The 19,018-nt window shown below is 55.5% G+C and overlaps 2 protein-coding genes across 4 annotated transcripts; both read right to left on the minus strand.

Annotated features, from left to right (window-relative positions):
- Nucleotides 1-1,997: 1,997 nt before the first annotated feature.
- Nucleotides 1,998-3,051, minus strand: LOC120656704 (acyl-acyl carrier protein thioesterase ATL4, chloroplastic-like). The gene is made up of 3 exons (XM_039934892.1): nt 2,697-3,051; nt 2,495-2,595; nt 1,998-2,402 (listed from the first exon to the last, which is right to left on the minus strand). Exons 1-3 carry the CDS (start codon nt 2,927-2,929, stop codon nt 2,206-2,208), a joined length of 531 nt encoding a protein of 176 aa, XP_039790826.1. The 5' UTR covers nt 2,930-3,051; the 3' UTR covers nt 1,998-2,205.
- A 56-nt stretch (nt 3,052-3,107) lies between these two features.
- Nucleotides 3,108-6,733, minus strand: LOC120656702 (peroxisome biogenesis protein 19-1-like). Of its 3 annotated transcripts, none has more exons than XM_039934889.1 (4): nt 6,462-6,714; nt 6,084-6,372; nt 4,557-4,873; nt 3,108-3,355 (listed from the first exon to the last, which is right to left on the minus strand). In XM_039934889.1, the coding sequence occupies exons 1-4, from the start codon at nt 6,590-6,592 to the stop codon at nt 3,310-3,312; spliced, it is 783 nt and encodes a 260-aa protein (XP_039790823.1). In that variant the 5' UTR covers nt 6,593-6,714; the 3' UTR covers nt 3,108-3,309. The 3 variants fall into 3 exon arrangements, with proteins under 3 accessions (XP_039790823.1, XP_039790824.1, XP_039790825.1); XM_039934890.1 differs by having other exon boundaries at nt 3,139-3,355; nt 6,084-6,369; nt 6,462-6,733; XM_039934891.1 differs by having other exon boundaries at nt 3,139-3,355; nt 6,084-6,366.
- Between the last annotated feature and the right edge of the window lie 12,285 nt (nt 6,734-19,018).

Consider the following 19,018-nt stretch of genomic DNA (forward strand, 5'->3'; position numbering starts at 1 on the left):
TTTTTTACATTTAGGTCCTGTCGCCCAGCAAGAGGGCGACAGGCCCCCTGTCGCCCAGGCAAGGGGCGACAGGGGTATAGTTTTGAAATTTTTCGAAACCGCCATATATTTTTGAAATTTTAATTTTTTTTAAATACAAAAATGAAAAAAATCCCGGCCGGGCCGGATCAAACTTCATCGGCTCCGCCTGAGGGTAGCCAATTTCGTAGCGGGCCGTACGTTCGGGCTGAGCATGGCCGTACGTTCGGGCTGAGCCGGGCTGTACCATTGCGACAGCCGGACGAACAATGGGCCGGACTAGGATCGCGGCCCATCTGTGCCAACGGGCCATTGGATTGCGCGGTTTTTTTTTTCATTTTTTTACAAAAATACATTTTCGATTTGGAAATTTACAGGAATATACCCCGGCCGCCCCGCTGCTGGGCGCCCGGGACCTGGCCGCCCGGTAGCGGGGCGACAGGGGCATTTCTGGAAAAAAAATTCGCGGAGAAAATTGCGCCCCGATCCCTGGGGGGCGGTCGCCCGGCAGCCGGGAGCGGCCCTGGCCGCACGGCTGCAGGGCGGCCGGCTCTCCCACCCTTATATAAGGGTTGGCTGGTCCCCCCACCTCTTATGGAATGTAGGTGGATCCTGAGGATGCCATGGTGTTGAGCCTTGACAATCACAAGTGAGCAATCATATTGCTAATATACTATATCAACGCTAATCATTATCAGTAACTACACCTAAATGTACCACTAATCACTCCTAATAATAATTAAACTGATTTCTAAATTATTGTTTCAACAAAATACTTTCTACAATTTTCTAATATTTTCTAAAAAAATTTAATATTATCTTCCAATTTTTAAGACTTTCTAATATTTCTCTAACAATTTTCTAGTACTTTCTAATACTTAATCTAACACTAAATGTACTGTATCAATGCTAATCATTATAAGTAACTGCACCTAAATGTACCACTAATCACTTCTAACAATAATTAATTTGATTGCTAATCTACTGTTTCAATAAAAATAATTACAACATTATCTATTTGTAAAGCAAATGAGGGGTGGGGGGACCAGCCAACCCTTATATAAGGGTGGGAGAGCCGGTCGTCCTGCAGCCGGGCGGCCAGGGCCGGCCGCCCCGCTGCCGGGCGACCGGCCCCCAGAGACCTGGGCGTAATTTTTTCCGCGAATTTTTTTTCAAAAATGCCCCTGCCGCCCCGCTGCCGGGCAGCCAAGTCCCGGCCGCCCGACAGCGGGGCGGCCGGGTATATTTCTATAAATTTCCAAATCGAAAATATATTTTTATAAAAAACGAAAATAAAAAATAAAAAAAATAAAAAATCGCTTGGATTGCTCCGACAGCTTCTTGGGCCGTAAAACAATGAGGCAGAGCCCGCCCGGTGCCCGGTGGATAGGAGCGCGCAGGAGCCAGGCAGACGGGAGCTGCGTTTCTGAGGCGAGGTCTGTTGGTGGTTGACTGGCGTTTGGAGGCAGCTGAGCTGACACCAACGAATTAAGGGCACGCCGCGCGCGGGCATCTCGCGTACGTTTTCCGCCCATGAGAAATCCACCGCTACTGATGGAGATACGGTTGAGGCGCTCCGTCTAGTGTTGGGAAACGAACCGTCTGCTGGTGACTCGACGACGATTGAGAGCTGAGACAGTAGCGGCTTCAGTTAAGCAGCGTTTCGCCCGGCCTGTCCCCAAACCCGTGCCCCCTGCAATGATCTCAGAAGAGGGAATTCGCTGCTAAATCGATCGCGCATCGCCCATGCATTTCAGGCTTTGGGGTTTCGTGATCTTTTGCTGCCAGAGACAGAGGCGGAGCTACACATATTCATTGATGTCAGCTGACATCGATGATTTTGTGAAAAACCAGTGAGGAATCACTGTTTTGCACTGTGTGGAGCTGACAACACTGTGATATAGAGCTGACATAGATGGTTTCGACTGCTGGCTCCGCCTATGGCCAGAGATGCACAGAAGACGGACAGACAGTGACGGTTCTTTTGCTGGGGTGATCTCTTATGATGACTCCCATCAAACAGAGCCTTTCCAGTCCAGGCTTCTACTATACACAGGGGATCCCTCGTCCAGACTCCAGAGCACGTACTTATGTACACAAGTACGATCGATCACGTGTCCACGTATATCTAATACGACGACGTCGGTCGGCTTGTTGGCATCAGTCCTTGGTACGTACGTATCGTAGCTAGGACGAGAAGAAACGCCGCAGCTTGGACGCCACCTCCGGGAACACGCGCGTCGGGCGGTAGTCCTTGTTCAGGCACACCACGGTGGCCGTTGCCTCCAGGACGAGCTGCCTCAGGTCGGAGAGTGCCATGGCGTTGCCTGTGCTCGCGATCGAGCATGAGCTGATGCCAAGGCTGGAAGCCAACTCTTCCCGAGCTGACGGGACAGTCGTCAGTACCATCAAGCTCAAAGTTTATGCACCAACACCATCTATCATGCAGTCGTCGTCCCTACCATTTACGGTTTACCTTTTTCGATGTAGTCCGCGTACACAGCATTGTTGACGACCCCGTAGTGGTCAAGCTCGCAGTCGCGGACCGTCATCTCCACCGGGAAGAACTGGTCCCCCCTGTACTGTGTACGCATCGCATTAATGTTCTTCCATCCCATCCCAAGAACGCAACACAGAACAACGCACGCACGAGTACACGGCTGGGAACAGGGGAGGACCTCAACTTAGTGCCCTGACCGGTGCTGTTGGCGCAGATGGTCTCGAGGGGGCGGGAGTCCGGGGCAGCGACCCGCGGAGCCCTGGCGCGGCGGGGACGACGCGGACACGCCCGGGCACGGAGGACGACGAGGTGGCTGGAGCGCGGCCAGGCTCCGAAGCTGATCGCTGGAGGCGGCGGTTGGCTGGTGTTGGGAGGCGGCTGGCAGCTACCAAGCCGCACGCCGAGCTCCATCTCGCGGGGATGGCTAGGGATGCCATGTCCTGTGCTGTGCTTGCTTTTACGCACAGCACAGTGCGTACGCTATTGCTGGCTTTTGGTTCCATGCGAAGCATGCGCGCAGCAAACTTGGGTAGGCGCACAGAGGGGCATATAAGTAAAATTCAAAACATGTCTATCAACAAATTTTAACTTGGTAGGCGCGGAAGGGGTATTACAGTACATCGACGGGAAAGAATATAGCTTCCACTTAAGAATCATGAAGAACATTTAAATCATTATACAACTGTGAGGCTTTACACATTATCCAGATGAAAATTATCTTCAAGCTACAGAAGCCAAAAGGGGGCTCGTAGATGTAAAAAAAAAAAGAACTCCATGGAATTCTTCATCCATCACATTACACAACAATTTGGTGCTGATTCAAGCATCTCAGGAGACCTGTAATACAGTGGAAACCTAAACAGTCAGACATGCAACGCAAATCCAATGTATACCATATATCTTATGCAGGAATGAATCAGATCAGATTTTTTTTTAAAAGAAAGAATGAATATGATACCATAAGGCAAACCATCTGCTCTATGAATGTAGTGCATCAGAAAGCAAATTGTAAGTAGAATACAACACAGACGAAATTCAAGCTAAGCTAAAAATTATCTAAAAACACTAAAATCTTACTTTGTGAATGGCCACCTAACCTACAAGACAGCTGCTCTACTTTTCAAATGTTACTGTGTAAATGATAAAATAGTTTACTGCTCTTTCAAACATCAAGGCAAAATTGATGCTCAACTACAATCGTCTGAACCACCAATATTCAACTTGCCATGTGCTACATGACTTGTTCATATTGCAAGTCACCACCACCACCACCACTAATTGGGCATTGGTACAATCACGAAATAGCAGAAGAATATTTCATATTTAAAAGCAATGGCCAAAAACATATAACCACCAAGTGATGGGAAAATGGCAACATAATCTATAAGGCAGCTATTCTCATTTTCAAAAAAGTAAACTGGAGAAGACAGTTTCTTTCTTTTTCGAACACATTAAAGTGAAATCTATGTTCAACTACAATAATCCAGACATGCCATTTTGTTTGCATCACCCAGCTTTCTAGTAGCTACAGAATTTGCTCATATGGCCCAATTTGTCACTACAGGGCAATGCTAGTAGTTATACATGATATTTCATATTTGCAAAGGCAGATGACAAAGAATTACCACCTACTAAGGATAATAAAGGATAAAAAGAAAGTCAAATTATATTTCAGTGAATATCAGAGCAACATTGAATTCTTCATAAGATTCTTTTTAACGACAGGTCGTTATAATATTTCAAACTATTTGTTTTTTTTTCTCTCAGTCTCATCCACTTCTTCAGTAATAAAAAAACTGAGAGGCATGAATATATCTAGAGAAAACTCAGGGATAGTATTTTTGCTTAGACAAACCAGCATGTTGTTGGAAAATTATTGGACACAAAATTCAAGATTTATCCAGAAAATGCAGGCTTGGCCATGTTTTAAAACAAAAAAATATCCTAGAAGCCTTTTGATTATAGACTTTGATTGGCATGAACATGCATATGGAAATTAAAGGAAGAATGGTTTACTAGAAAGATATAAAAAACTCACAGCTGTCCCAACTTGCTCAGGTCCAGATCAGGTACAATATCTTGAACAAGATCACTGGGGGGCTGACCACATTCTTGCATGTTTTGCATGATGTCAAAAATCTTAGTCATGTTCTCAGGATCATTTTCATAGACCTCAATAAGCTTCACCATGAGTTCGAGCTGATTGTTGTAACGCTCATATTCTTCTTTGCTTATTTTGTCTTTGTTATCCTCCAGCCATTTTGGATATTTTTCCACAATGTCTTTCATAGGCTCATGAAGAATTTCCTTGGACAAAAGTTGCTGCATCATTGTTTGAACAATAGAGTCCATATCCTGTTGGATAAAATAAAATTATTGAGTAAACCACAGGGTTTCATACTAATACTTGAAGAAAAACTCCAGTCTTTTGGCTAGTGGAACTTAATCACAGTGTTTTATGGTCAAAGAATTACATAAAGTCACAACCTGGTCAACAGAATGGATCGACAAGCGAAGCGTATCAATTGGGGTGGCCAATGAGCTTTAACTAAATTGGGGTGGGGTTCTAGGAAACATTATGACCAGGAAATCTGGGATCAGTCACAATGGCCAACTAATCAAGGAAAATGTGGTTTTCAGGAACCAGGACCATAAAATATATGTTCATGCGAAATTATTGTTCTGTAAATTAATTATGGTTTAACTTCAAACAGTAGCATGAGATAAAAATAAGTGAATGTCTAATAGTTCAATAAAATCAAATGCAGTCCCTGCAGTACAATAAGTAACAGAAACTGGAGTTTTTTTGTCTGAACCGCTCATGCTGACTGCTAGGAAATTACTGTATCACGAGAGCATTTTAGATTCCATGTGAACAGTACATTCAGCAGGAAAAAGAACATCACACTTATAACGTTACATACTTTTCTAAATTGTGCTTTCTTAAAACGTCTCAGCAACACTCATGCATGTTAAATACAACAATCTATTGAATACATTACACATAGGATCAAGGCTAACTATCAGGAAATGAATATCAAATTGCCGATGTGCAGCTAACAAATTCATTTGCCCATCACAATCACTCCCCAATTTATCAAAATCCTGACAAAGTAAAGAGTCTTATAAGAAACCTACAGCTTATTCTGCTCAGAAACAAAACCCTCTTTTCCTTCATGGGTATAAAGTAAAAAGTATTATAAGACACCTAAAATCCTAAATACATCTCTGCATACCAGACAGCAGTAACGCCCAACCTAACTTCCATGCATACCAAAACTTCAATTCATAAATACGACGTCAACATAGGAAAACTTCAATGCGGGCAAATGAGCACCTTGAGTCAATAAATTATCTATGTTCAAACATCAAAACTAGTATAACAATACCTTTCAGTGAAATATCCAATGGTTCAGTAGTATCAATGCGCTTTTTGTATCAAGTAATAAACAAACTACAGGATATTATCCTGAACGAAACAACTATGCAGCGATTGTGCCTGCAATTGAGCAGTAGGTACCTTACAACTTTCAATTCAACAGGGAGGTTAAGGCGATGGTGGTACCTGCGCCCCTGCGAACTCCTCGAACTGCTTGACGAACTCCTCCATCATGGCCTCGTCGTCCAGCGACGGGACACCCGCGGTGGCCGTCTCGAGCCCGCGCACCGCCTCCCGCGTCTCGCGCGTGAGCTTCTCGAGCGCCTCCTTCGCGCACTCGCCCCTGGGCGGCGGCGGCGGCTTCGCCCCGCGCCGCTTCGGGGCCTTGGGGTCTGGCAGGCCAGACCCCAGCCCCAGCACCGGCGCCTTGGCACCCGATCCCGACGCCGACGCGGAGGCCTCGCTGCTGCTGCTGCACAGGGAGACAGACTTCGGGTCAGCGATTCGCTCGAGCACCTAGCGGAAGCAGCTATCGACTCCGAGGAGAAGGACCAGAGGCCGCACCTTTTGGGAGCGGCGGAGGCGGAGAGATCGAGGCTGGTGAAGTCATCGAGCGCGCTGTCGAGGAGCTGATCGAGGTCGTCGCCCCCGTCAGCGGCCGTGGCGGCGGCCGAGCTGGGGTTGGAGGAGGCCATCGCCGGAAGCGCCGCTTGCCGCCTCAGAAGCCGCGGCGGCCGTGCTACTAGATTTGGGGCCGCGGCAGCTGGCGTGTGGGAATTGGGTTGGGATGATGGGGTTTGGGCACGCGTGATAGACTGGAAGGAATCGAGGAAGAGAAGACGGCCGGCAGCCGGCTCGATCGATTCCTTTTCTGGTCGGCAGGCAAGGACAGGGAACGCTCGCCGTCGGATCGTGATCCGTGGAGTAGATAGCAACTGATCCAACGGCGGATATGGATGGATACTTAATCCGGGCCAAACTGCAGGGGCACAGTCCTGAGCGCGTCCAACTCCGAATCAATTTCGATTCAAAATATATAAAGAAAAACTCTGAATCATTTCGCAACAAAACTCTTGTGGGTGTCCTCACCCGGGGTCGGGCACCAACTAGTGATGATGCTACGTATTCCTCGTCCCAGATGGTTGATGCAAGAGGCAACAAAGTCACACACGGGTTTATCCTGGTTCCGGCCGCGGGGCCGTACGTCCAGCAAAGAGGTGTGCGAGAGCACTGTACTGTCTTGCACCGGGGGTGCTTGTAGTAGGGGTACCAGCGAGACGAGAGAGGAAGGGAAGCTCCCAGGTCTCTACTAGAGGAGGGGTTGATTGAGGCGAATGCCAATATCGTGTTCTGGGGAGCGGGTGTGCGTGTTCTGCGAGTTACGTGCGTGTGAATCCTCCGGTCCCCCAAGATAAAGCCTGCCTCCTCCTTTTATAGACGCAAGGAGGGGCGGTGTACATGCACAGGAGATCGTGGAAGTCGTCGACTTCTCCCCGAATCGCGCGGGTGCAGTGGTCGAGCACTGTAGAAAGTACACTGCGGGGTATGGCGTCTGGCATGATAGTGGTCCTTGGCCTGGCGGAGATCGCGCCGGTGTCTTTGTAGCTCCAGCGGGCGGCGTGGTCGTTGCTGTAGGGGGTACCATCCTCCAGGCGTGGTGTGGTGACGTTCCGAGGATCCTGCAAGCCAGGGTCTTGTCCTGGTCAAGGCCGGAGCCACTTCCGAGGGTCGTGCCCATGCCATTCGAGGGCTCCGCGGAAGGGAAAGTTTGAAGGAGGTATGGGGAGTTGGCAGTACAGTGGCTGGAGCAGTGCCGAGCACGTCTTGCACTGCGTCGCAGGTTTCCACAGTGTCGCCACAGCGTCCGGAATGGCGGAGCAGTGACCGGAGTTGGCGGACGGGACTCTGGTCACAGCCACTGCGCGGAGTGGCTGCCTGACGCCATCTGACCCGTGCGCTGTGGAGGAGCGGTTGGCTTGTAATGCCTCTGTACGGCGGGCGGGCTAGCAAAAGGGCAGTTTATCCTTTCCGTCGAGGGGTGGCCTCGAGCGAGGCGGAGTCGGTCTGCTCTCTCGAGGGCAGGCTCGCTACTCTCGAGCGAGGCGGAGACGATCCGCTCCCCCGAGGGTAGGCTCGCTACCCTCGAGCGAGGAGGAGGGGCGCGGTCGAGGGTCTCGATGGGGAGCCCTCGAGCGAGGCGGAGATCGCCTCGCGGGTTCGAGGGGGTGCGGATGGGCCGCACTGTGTGCGTGGACCGCGTATTGGGTTTCTTTGAGTTCTTTCCTTTCTTCCAGATTGGAAGGAGACTGTAGGCCTTCGTGGGCCTGATTGCCTAACATGTGTTTGCGTTTTTAGGGCGATTTTAGTCCCCTGGTTAGGGTGCCCCTAATCATGGTACCCGACAGTAGCCCCCAAGCCTTTGGTCGAGTCAGGGGATTCGGCCAAAATGTATTTGGCAATTTTACCCCTTGATGTGATCGATCGGCGTTGCCTTCCCGCCGGGCGCGTCCGGGCGCTTGCCTGGTGGACGTGACAACTCGCTGGTCGGGGTAGTGCGCCTGCAGAAAAAGTACTCTGAGGCGTGCGCCCCTTCTTGTTTTGTTTTGGTGACGAGATGCGTCAGCGTGCTGAGCAGGCCAGGGTCATGATGGCGCCTGCTGCTCTGTTGCCGGTGCTAATGCCGCGCTATCCCGCGTGCAGGGTCTCAGCCTTGCTTTCCCTGGTTGCCTTGCGATGCGCCGCTCGAGGGCAGTCGGCCAGCGCCAATGCTGCGCTGCTCAGCGTCCAGGGGCTCGGCTTTGCCTTGTCCGGTCACGTCTCGGCACGGTAACTGAGGGCATCTTTCGCTCGTGGGGTGCCGCGCCGTCACAGGCGGTCCAAGCCTTCCCCCTGCGATAGGCTTAAAGCTTGGCGCCTGACGCAGCTATAAATAGGGGTCGTGGGACTCCCTTTTCTTTCCTACTTTCCTGCTCTTACTTCTAGCTTCGCCTAATTCTAGTAATATTTTCCTTTGCCTTTCACGGCCGGCCCCCAGACGGGGTGGCCTGGCTTCTTTAGGCTTTGAGGCTAGAAGAATACTTGCGAGCGGCGGGGAAAAGCTGGAGAGGGCGTGCTCACCATCCCTCAGTTTCAGTGGGATTAGCAGAAGAACATTGGGCCTGTGGGGTCCTGCTTCTGCTATGTCTCTCAGCCTGAAGGGGCGTTGAGACACCTGACCATGGCGTCGGCGCCAGGTTTGGCGGCCGTTCTTCGCATCGTCCCTCTTGGCGACAATGTCGTTCTCGGGGAGGTGGTGTAGAGGGTGATGTCCGCCAGCTTGGCCCCCCGCAAGGTCTTCGGTGGATGAGAAGCTAGAAGAAAGCTTGCGAGAAGGGTATCCCTCCGGACCCGTGCGGTCTAGGGGTTGCTCCTCGCAATCCTGAGCAGGCTGGTCGTAATGTCGGCCACGAACTCGGTGCTCTTCATCGGCGCTCGCTTCTCCCCAAGACAGGGAAAATTGCCACGCAGGTGGCAATGCGTTTGTACTTTTCGACGGCTTCGAGCCGATAACTCTTTGTAATCTTTATTTGCAAAGAGCAATGAAGTCTCCTACTTCTTCGCGAAGAGGATGACCAAGGGTGTAAAGGTGAGCATCAGCCCTGCAGAGGCTTAACCCTTCGAGGGTGTGACTCGGGTACTGACCGTGGTGGTCTTGGTTTGCGCGGCGGGGGCGCAATGGCACTCCGAGGAACATTGTTAGAGGAGTCTGACCTTGGATCGGGTTCGTCGCTGGAGAAGCAGTGAAGTGGCCACTCCGAGTTGCCTATGCAGATCATAGTCACCTCGAGCACTATGGTGCCGCCGCTGGGCATGTCGCCGTCGTGCTGCTGAAGGCGTTCGAGCAGGCCTGCATAGGATTTTGGTGCTTGAATGTCAGCGGACCCACGGGTGTAGCCCCCGAGGCCTTGGAGGAGTGTTTGCACTCATCCAAGGACTATAAACGTCGCCCTGTTTAGTTGCTTTGCTGAGGGAGACTTCCCAGCTTCCTTTTCAGTAGGCATCGGCGTTCCTTTCAGCCAGCCTCGGCATTTTTCGTGCTGGCGCAGCGACTCGGAGTCCCGTCGAACCATCTGGCAGGCGCGCGTTAAAAGTGGGGATTTTGGCTAAACACGTGGAGCTTCACAATCGACGTTTGTCGATCCACTCGAGGGTGCGGTCTGAGCCGCGGTGTGCGAGGAGCCCCCGAGCCCTGGCCTGCGTGAAGGCGTTCAGGGGACCCTCGACTTTTATTACGACCCTCGTCGCCCTTCCGCAGGGAGGAGGGGTGAAGCGCACCATGCTACCCATGCCCGGGCCGCGAGCTATGGCTGCTTCGGTGAGCTGTTATCGGGTGGTTCAAGTGGACGTCCGTGCCCCGTTCGATAAGGGTCGGCTCGTGGTCTGTGGACACGTCGCATAAAGCAATCACAAGGGTTCGTTAGGCGGGGCTCGTACCCATTCGATGGGGTCTGAGGGCTCGATGCTCTCCCTCGATGGGACCCTCCTGCTAGGCACCCTCGACTGGCCTTGAACACTGCGTAGGATGTCTCGAACTCCGCGTTCAAGGGTAGCTTGTATGGCACATCCATGTAGTCCCTGACTCTGGTGATCTGGTGCGCCTGTCGAACCCTCGACGGGCCAGGCTTCGAACCACTGATCAGTAAGGCCTCGAAATCGATTTCCTTCGACGGTAAGGAATCCCCGGGGGGGATATTCCATAACGGTTCACTAAACAGCGCGGAGTCGCCGGTTGAGCGCGCCAGTCTCCCACTAGTCGTGGGCTATGTGGCCTAGTACGTGTAGCGCGGTGCGGGCCGCGCCTTTTCAGGCGGCTGCCTCGGGTAGGCGAAGAGGCGTGGGCGGCGGCTGACGGATGGAACAGTGCTACAGTCGCGCTGCGCTCATTGGTCACCGCGCCGTAATTATTGTTAATTGCGCGCGTGGGGGACTCCGCGGTCGTGGGGCCTAGCTGGCCACTTTGCCTTCGTCTCCCCTGCCTTCTCCGCATCCCCTGCATCCTGAGCCCAGAGACGAGAGCGAGAGGAGGAAGAAGGAGAGAGCGAGAGCGCACCTTAGCCCTCGTAGAGCTTGCTTCCTCGCGTTCCCCGGCAGTTCGAAGTGATGTCGGATGTCCAGAAGCCGTTGTCGTGGGGGAGGTCCACTACCACCGCGGCGGTCTTGGAGCAGCTGGTCGCCGACAGGCTGCTGTCGGTCAACATCAACTCGGAGCGTCCGGCGTGGATCCCCCCGCGGCCGGAGGAGACCGAGCCGAATCCCCCCGACGGCTACGTCGTGAGCCTCGTGCAGCTCCACGAGCGGGGATTCGGTGACCTCGTCGGCAGATTCATGCGAGCGCTGTGCAACTACTACGGAGTGGAGTTGCACAATTGCGGCCCCAACTCCATCTCGCAGGCGGCGGTCTTCGTCGCCCTCTGTGAGGGTTACCTGGGGATCGAGGCGCACTGGGATCTGTGGATCCATTTGTTCCGCGGCGAGCTCTACATCGAGAACGTGTGGGGCCAACCGAAGAGGTTCGCCCGCGCCGGCGGTCTGATTCTCCACTTGCGCCCAACTCGGAAGAATTTGTACATCCCCAATAGGATGACGACGAACAACGCCGGGTGGACCCGAGGGTGGTTTTACCTGCGCAACTTCGGCAATCGGCTCCCGGCGTTCACCAACAAGGAGAAGTGGGACTGGGGTGTATCGCCCCCACCGCATCAGGCCAGGCTCGAGGTGCTCACCAACGCGTTGCGGCATCTGGCGAGGAAGGGGTTGACGGCGGCGGCCGTCATCGCAAACTTTCATCGGCAGAGGGTGATTCCTCTCACGAAGAGGAGCCTGCCAATTTTTGACCTCACCCCCGAGGCCCCATGCGCGGGCTCGAGGACGTCGTACGTGCTGCTTCCCCGGGATATCGCTGCCCGGAGGGCGAAAAATGCAGTGGCGGAGTTCCCTGACACACCAGACGATCTCTGGGAGATCAAGGTGCGCCCCGAGACGGGGTACCTTTATGTGGTGAGTTCAAATTTCAATTCGTTGTTGATTTGTGCTACTCCTCTCCCCACTCCTTGATTCTGACTTGGTTGCATTTGCAGGGGGTGAGCCGCAAGGGCTACACCTCGATGCCCTCGGTCCCGGAGGAACGCGAAGTCAACTGCCTGCACGGAGAGGCGATGAAGAAGCAGAAGGATGCGGCAGAGGCGGCCGCCGCCAGGAAGAGGAAGAGGAAGGAAAAGCACGAGAAGGCGTGCAAGATTGCACACGCGGAGGGAAAGCCGCGGCCCGCCACGCCCGAGTCCATCGAGGAGGAGGACTCCTTTGACGCCGAGCTCAACTTCTCGGAGGACGACGAGGCAGCGACAGGCGCGGGTTCCCCGCCGGTTTATCGAGGGGCTGGCGACTAGATGTGCCAGTGACGCTGGGTGAGGCGAGGCTCACATCAGGGTCGTTGGTGGATCCGCCCCTCGCGAGGACAGAGCGAACGTCGCCCACGTCGGCGGTGGGACGAAGGTTGCCCACGCCGGCAGCAGGCAGGAGATCGTCCACACCCGTGATGGGGTAGAGGTCGCCCCCGCCGGCGACGGGTAGGGGGACACCCGTGCCCGCGGTGTCGACAGGCGGTGGTGGGTCCGCGGCGAGTGCGGAGACGCCCACGCAGACGGCCTCGAGGCGCCAAACCGACCTGAGGGTGGCGCCCTCGGGCCAGTCATCGGGAGGCGTCAGCGTGCCGCGGGCCCGGAGGAGCGGCTCGGGCAAGCGCAGCATGAGCGCCCGGTCAGCATAAGTGATCTTGATTTTATCCTTCGCATTCGTTTAATCGATCCTCCAATCCTGCTGACTTCAGCGTTTCTTCCCCGACTACCCAGCTCCGAGGCAATCACCAGGGATGCGGCCCAACTTGCGCCGACCAAGGCCCTTAAGACCGGGGCGCGCGCAACGCCGCACACGGCGCCGTAGCCCCTGCCCATAGTGAACATAGTGGCGGAGGCGATGGCCCGAGGGGCTCAGAAGGCCCACTAGACTCGAGCGCCGAAGAGTGGGGGCGACGTCGGCCAGAGCGGCGTTGTAACACCACTCAGGCTGACACCGAGGGGGAGGTCTGCTAGGGTGGCGCAAATGACGCACCCGGCCGGACGTCGAAATCGAGGCCGGTCGGGGCGACGCAGATAGCTCCGGCCAGCCGATTGCAGGAGAAAAACTGGTGGGGGCGCACAGGAGCGCCCCGTCAGCCAAAGAGAGGTGGAGACCCTCGTCCTCGAGCCCCCGAGGGCTGGGGTCGAGAGTTTCACGGAGGAGGAGCCGGCGCCAAGGGCGCCGGCAATGGAGGAAACCTGCGTCCCGGAGCCAGCAAGGGACGGGGACGAGGGTGCTGTTGCAGCGGCGACGGCGCAGACGACGCCGGAGAATGTGGTGCCGGTGGTGCAGCTGCCGGAGAGCAGCGAGGAGTTCGGGGACTCGAGGGACATCAATCCTGCTACTGCGGCCAGCGCCGCCGACCGGATAGCCGAGTTCGCGTCGGCCTCCGAGGAGGTACTTAGCGCGGGGACGTCCGAGGGGCCCCGTCATGGGGCAATTATCCAATCCGGGGTCCCCTTGGAATTTCTCCGCAGCGAGCAGGAGGAGGAAGCCATCTGGAAGGCGCAGTTCGAGGTCGGCTCTTGATTCAGGACCGCCTCGACCGCGCCTTGGAGCTCCATAGAACGATGGATTTCCATATCAGCAACGTAACCGCCTTTCCCCTGCAATTGCTCGTGTTCGGTTTTGTTTTCATATACTTTACTCACGCTCTTCCACTTGCAGCGGCTAAGGGACATTTCACGCAAAAAGAGCACTGAGCTTACCCGGCTGTACTCCCAAATGCGCTGGCTTGGGCAGTACAACGCTGATTTGGTGCTCCGGAATATCGACGCCAACACCTAGTTGACCAGTCTGGGAGCGCGCCAGTGCATGCTAGAGGAGGAGCTGACGCGGACCGTCAGCGAGCGCGACGCCCAGAGGGCCACGGCGGAGCAAAAGGCCCAAGAAGCCGAGGCGCAGACTGCCGAGCTGCAGCGAGCTAGGACGGCGCTCGAGCAGAAGGAGGCCGAGCTCCAGCGCAAGGAGGCCAAGCTCCAAGGCAAGAAGGCCGAGCTCCAGCGCGAGAAGACGACCGTCGCTACGCTGACCGGGACCCTCGAGGAGAAGAGCAAAGCCCTCGAGGAGAAGGAAACGGCAGTGCGTAACACCGAGACCACCCTCAAGGAGGAGGAGGACTCCCTGTCCACGCACCAGGACGCCGCACGGATCCAGCAGGAAGAGGCGCAAAGGTCAATCGCAGGTAAGTACTCGAGATTTCGCTGTTGTTTGATTCTAATTTATCGCAGCTTATCTTGGTTCCTCTGATCAGAGCTGAGGCAGAAAGTGGCGGACGAGGCAGCGGCGAAGGAGGCTGTCAACACTGCGCTCATGGCGGTGCAGGCTGAATACGCTGAACTGGAGCGGACCGCTGTGAGCGTGTGCCAGGAGCTCGAGGGGGACGGCGCCGTGTTTGGTAGCTCGGTGATCAGCCGCCTGCGAGCGCTAGGTGGCCGGATCGCCAAGCACGCCAAGAGCACCTTCCGCCTCGGTGTCCTACGAGCCCTTGCCATGGCCACGACACACTACATTATGGACCTCCAGAGGGTGTCGTCGGGGTACGTCGTCCCTACCAATGCCAGCCCGGACACTACGTCGGCCATCATGAACGACGCCGACGCCACCGTCGAGGGGCTCGCCACCATCCTGGCCGGGAAGCTTGAAGCTGACATCCCCCCATAGCTGAATTCGATGCCGTTGAAGACCCGCAAGGGGGATGATAACATGTAGAAGGTCTGGGCCTCGGAGCCCATGTAAATAAGTTAGTATTTTTATCGTAATCGTACTTTTAGATTAAGAAATCCGCTATTGTAAATCGACAATGTGGCCCATCAAGGCCTTGTGCGTTCGAGCCTTCGTTTTTTTCCTACTTAACTTCCATGTTCTCGTACGCGTCTTAGATAGCTTTCAGCGAGGAAGTTCGCATTCACAAATGACTTAGGCGTAGGGAGGTGAGTGGGGATGCCGTATCCCGGAGGCGTATGCGGTCCCACGGCTCGGCCGATCCCTTTCCTTAGTCGTTTGCGCCTTGCATCTAGCTTTCTAAGTATACGAGAAACTTATATACAAAAATTTTTCGAGAAAACGTTGGCGATTTTTGGGGATGTTCGGGGGTTCCCCCCGTAGTAGCCCCCGAGGGAGGCTTGGCTTTGCTGAGGGTAAAGCCAGGCGTACCTCAGTCTTCGTGTGTATCCGAGCCCCGGAGGGTCCGGAAAGTTCCCAAAAAATAAATAAGTAAAACGTACTCCTTTATTGTTTCAGGAAATCGTAAATACGAGTACAAACGATGTACAAATAGCTTGGAACTCTAAGGATAGAAGTGACGTAGCTGCTGTATGTTCCAAGCATTGGTGAAGACTTCGCTGTTTTCGTTCGCCAGCTTGTATGTGCCGGGCTTGAGCACCTCGACGATGATATATGGGCCTTCCCATGGTGGTGAGAGCTTGTGGCGTCCCCTGTTATCCTGTCTAAGCCTCAGCACCAGGTCGCCCTTGTTGAGGTCTCGGCGTCGAACTCTCTGCGCTTGGTATCTTCGTAGGGACTGCTGATAACGCGCAGAGTATAGGAGTGCCACGTCTCGAGCCTCGTCCACTTGATCCAGCGAGTCCTCGCGGACTTGCTGGTTCTACTTCTCTTGATATGCCTTGAGTCTCGGTGACCCTTACTCCAAGTCCGTGGGGAGCATGGCCTCGGCGCCATAGACAAGGAAGAATGGGGTAAAGCCTGTGGCTCTGCTTGCCATTAGGGTGATTCGAGTTGAGGGGCACCTTCTTGATACCTTCGGCAGGTTCGAAGTTGCTCGCGTGCCGGTGCGTGGAGTCCAAGGCCTCGCTTGCCATCTTGTCGAGGGTGGCTGCGAGGGCCTCGTCCTCCGCTTGAGCCTCTGCATGCTCGACGCACTCGACGTCGCACTCGTAGGCGTGCTCGAACGAGGAGCCGACGGTGATGACACCCTTTGGACCCGGCATCTTCAGCTTGAGGTAGGTGTAGTTGGGGATGGCCATGAACTTGGCATAGCAGGGATGGCCAAGGATGGCGTGGTAGGCTCCCCGAAACCCCACCACTTAGAAGGTGAGCACTTCCTTGCGAAAGTTGGCTGCCGTGCCGAAGCAGATGGGTAGGTCGATCTGGCCGAGGAGTTGAACTCGCTTCCCCGACGCAACGCCATGGAATGGCGATTGCTGGGGCGGAGCTTATTCAATCCGATCCCCATGAGCTCCAAGGTGTGGACGTACATGATGTTGAACCTGCTGCCTCCATCCATGAGCACCTTGGAGAATCGAGTGTTGCCCATGATGGGGTCGATAACAAGTGGGTACCGTCCCGGGTGTGGGACGTAGTCGGGGTGGTCCTCGTGGCTGAAGGAAATGGTGTCCTCCAACCAGTCGAGGTAGGATGGCGTGGCCTTGGTGACGGAGAAGACTTCCCGGTGCTCACGCTTGCGTTGCCGAGAGGTCATGTTCATCGTCGGTCCTCCGAAGATGAAGAAGGCGTTCTCCACCGGGGGGAACTCGTCGTCTCCACCTTTGTCGCCAGCATCCTTCTTCTTGTCCTCGTCGCGATGCGCAACGCGGTTGTAGTACTTCCGGAGTATCTCGCACTGCTCGAGGGTGTGGCTAACCGTGCCCTTGTGGTAAGGGCACGGCTTCTTGAGCATATCGTCGAACAGGCCGCCACCGCCTCGAGGGGGGCCTCGAGGTCCTTTGTGGTCCGGGGCAGTGACGAAGGCTTCGTCGGAGTCCTCCGCTTGTCCCAACCCGCGCTGGTTTGGTGGGGCCGGCTTCTTTCCTTTCTTCCCCCGCTTTTGCTTCGTGGCGGGGGCGTTAGTCTTGGCGCTGCCGCCCTCTGCGGGCACATCTTCCTTACGCTTGTTCGCCTTGTCATCAAAGATGGCACCAACTGCCTCCTCGCCGGCGGCGTAGTTGGTGGCGGCATCGAACAGGTCGTTGGTACTGGCGGGACGGCTTCGCGCAAGTTCGTGCACCAGGTTCCTGCACGTCGTGCCTTCGAGGAAGGCGTTGATGACCTCGACGTGGGTGACGCTGGGGAGCTCGGTGCATTGCTTGGAGAAGCTCCGCACGTAGTCGCGCAGGGACTCATTAGGCTTCTGCCAACACCCTTTGATGTCCCAGAAGTTCCCAGGGCGCACGTAAGAGCCCTGGAAGTTGCCCACGAAGATCTTGACTAGGACGGCCCAGTCGTGGATCTGGTCCGTGGGCAAGTGCTCGAGCCACGTTCACGTGGCTTCAGCGAGGTGAAGGGGGAGGTTGCAGATGATGACCGCGTCGTCCGTCGCACTGCCCAGCTGGCATGCTAGGCGGTAGTCATTGAGCCAGACCGCAGGATCGGTCTCGCCCGAGTATTTAACGAGGGTGGTGGGCTGTCGAAAGCGCGGGGGAAAGGGAGCGGTACGAATCTCCCGGCTGATCACACGGGTGCCTGGAGGCTCCGGTGACTCGCCCCTGTCCTGTTCGGGGTCGAAGCGGCCAACCCGTCGTGGGGTGTACTTCCTGCCATTGATGATGTTGTGGGCGTCGCCGTCGCCGACGTGTCCGCGCGTGTCGTGGAGTCGCTCCCTTGCGTGAGTCCTTCCGATGAGGTCGTGCACCGAGGGTGCCTTCGCCCCGTCTGCTGCGGCTGCCTTGCCCTTTGCTCCCGGGGGAGAGTGCGCCGAGGCCTTGCGGCCCTGGTGCGCTGCACCTCCGGTCTTCGGGACTGTCGAGCGCATGTGAGACGCAGAGCTCTCGGCCTGCTGCACGGCAGCCTGCTCGATGAGCACCTGTGCCTCGTAGCGTAGATTGCGACCCGAAGTCGTAGATGGCTCGGGCATCGCTTGGAGTAGGTAGGCCGCAGCGACGAGTTTCTCGCTGGACGTCTTCAGTTCCGGTGGTCTGTCGTCGTTGTCAGCTAGGATCCGTTCCGGGGCGACGCGCCCCGCCGCCCGGGCCTGCGTGCCATGCGCGGTGCGCTACTGCTCGAGCGCAGTGCGCAGCTCCTGCGTCTGCCGGTGCTGCTCGTCGAGCCTGGCTTGAATATCCTTGAGTTACGCCAGCTGCGCCTGCCGTGCCGCCGAGCTTGACGATGAAGAAGGGGTCGCGACAGGCACCACTGGCTGGTTTGCCTGCGCGTCTGTCCCGCCGTTCCCGTCATTGTCCGGAGCGTCGCCGATTCGCCCGTCCGCGAGCTGGACCATGAAGCATTTCCGAGTGGGATCGTAATCCCCCTCGCTAGAGTCCTCGGAGCAGGTGAGGCAGTAAGCCGCCGCGAGCTGGAACGAGCGGAAAGCGTTGAGGTCGCGGACCCCGAAGTAGTCCTCGGCCTCCTCGACCGTGAAGTTGTCCATGAAGAAGCTGATGTCGTCGGCGATCGAGCCCGCCATCTCGGGGTAGGAGTCGTCAGAAGATGACGCGATGAGGTTGCGGATCGAGAGGAGGTGATGACCCGGCAGATCCTCGTACTCGGTGAAGTTGGTGCTGGATGAAGATGCATAGGTGGCAGCGTTGTGCATTCCGAAAGGAAAGGGGCTGCAGTCGATGATGATGCCGGCGTAGATGACGCCGGGGCATGTGATGATGAAGTGGTGGCTCCGTCGACCGCGACGCTGAGCTGCGACATGCCAACCTCAACCCACGTGGGGGAGTTGAGGCGTGCCGCCCTGCGCCGCTCCATGTGCGCTTGTCGCGAGCGCTGGCCCGAGCGCCTGTTGCGCCGGGCTGGTGAAGTCGGAGCGTCGGGGTTGTGTCTGGGCGAGAGGAGCTCCATGAGGTAACCGTTACCGGTTGTCCTGAACTCAAGACTCACGAACCAAATCACGTATCCCACTGGGAGCGGATCCGAGGCGCCCATGGGAAATGGGTTGGATCTGCTCGCCATCCCTGGAGATCAAATGTGAACAAAAAAGAAATGTCACGCAGCATCCCCTACCTGGCGCGTCAACTGTCGGTGTCCTGACCCGGGGGTCGGGCACCAACTAGTGATGATGATGC

This window comes from Panicum virgatum, chromosome 1N (genome assembly GCF_016808335.1).
Source record: "Panicum virgatum strain AP13 chromosome 1N, P.virgatum_v5, whole genome shotgun sequence".
Lineage (NCBI taxonomy): Eukaryota > Viridiplantae > Streptophyta > Magnoliopsida > Poales > Poaceae > Panicum > Panicum virgatum.

Excerpts from the sequence above, each read along its gene's own strand:
- LOC120656702 (XM_039934889.1), bottom strand. The coding sequence starts at position 6,592 with ATGGCCTCCTCCAACCCCAGCTCGGCCGCCGCCACGGCCGCTGACGGG. Across the intron at positions 4,874-6,083 it reads AGGAGTTCGCAGGGGCGCAG|GATATGGACTCTATTGTTCA; the intron begins GTACCACCATCG and ends TTTATCCAACAG. Across the intron at positions 3,356-4,556 it reads CTGAGCAAGTTGGGACAGCT|GTCTCCTGAGATGCTTGAAT; the intron begins GTGAGTTTTTTA and ends ACTGTATTACAG.
- LOC120656704 (XM_039934892.1), bottom strand. The coding sequence starts at position 2,929 with ATGGAGCTCGGCGTGCGGCTTGGTAGCTGCCAGCCGCCTCCCAACACC. Across the intron at positions 2,596-2,696 it reads GGTCAGGGCACTAAGTTGAG|GGGGGACCAGTTCTTCCCGG; the intron begins GTCCTCCCCTGT and ends TACACAGTACAG. Across the intron at positions 2,403-2,494 it reads CGCGGACTACATCGAAAAAG|CTCGGGAAGAGTTGGCTTCC; the intron begins GTAAACCGTAAA and ends CTGTCCCGTCAG.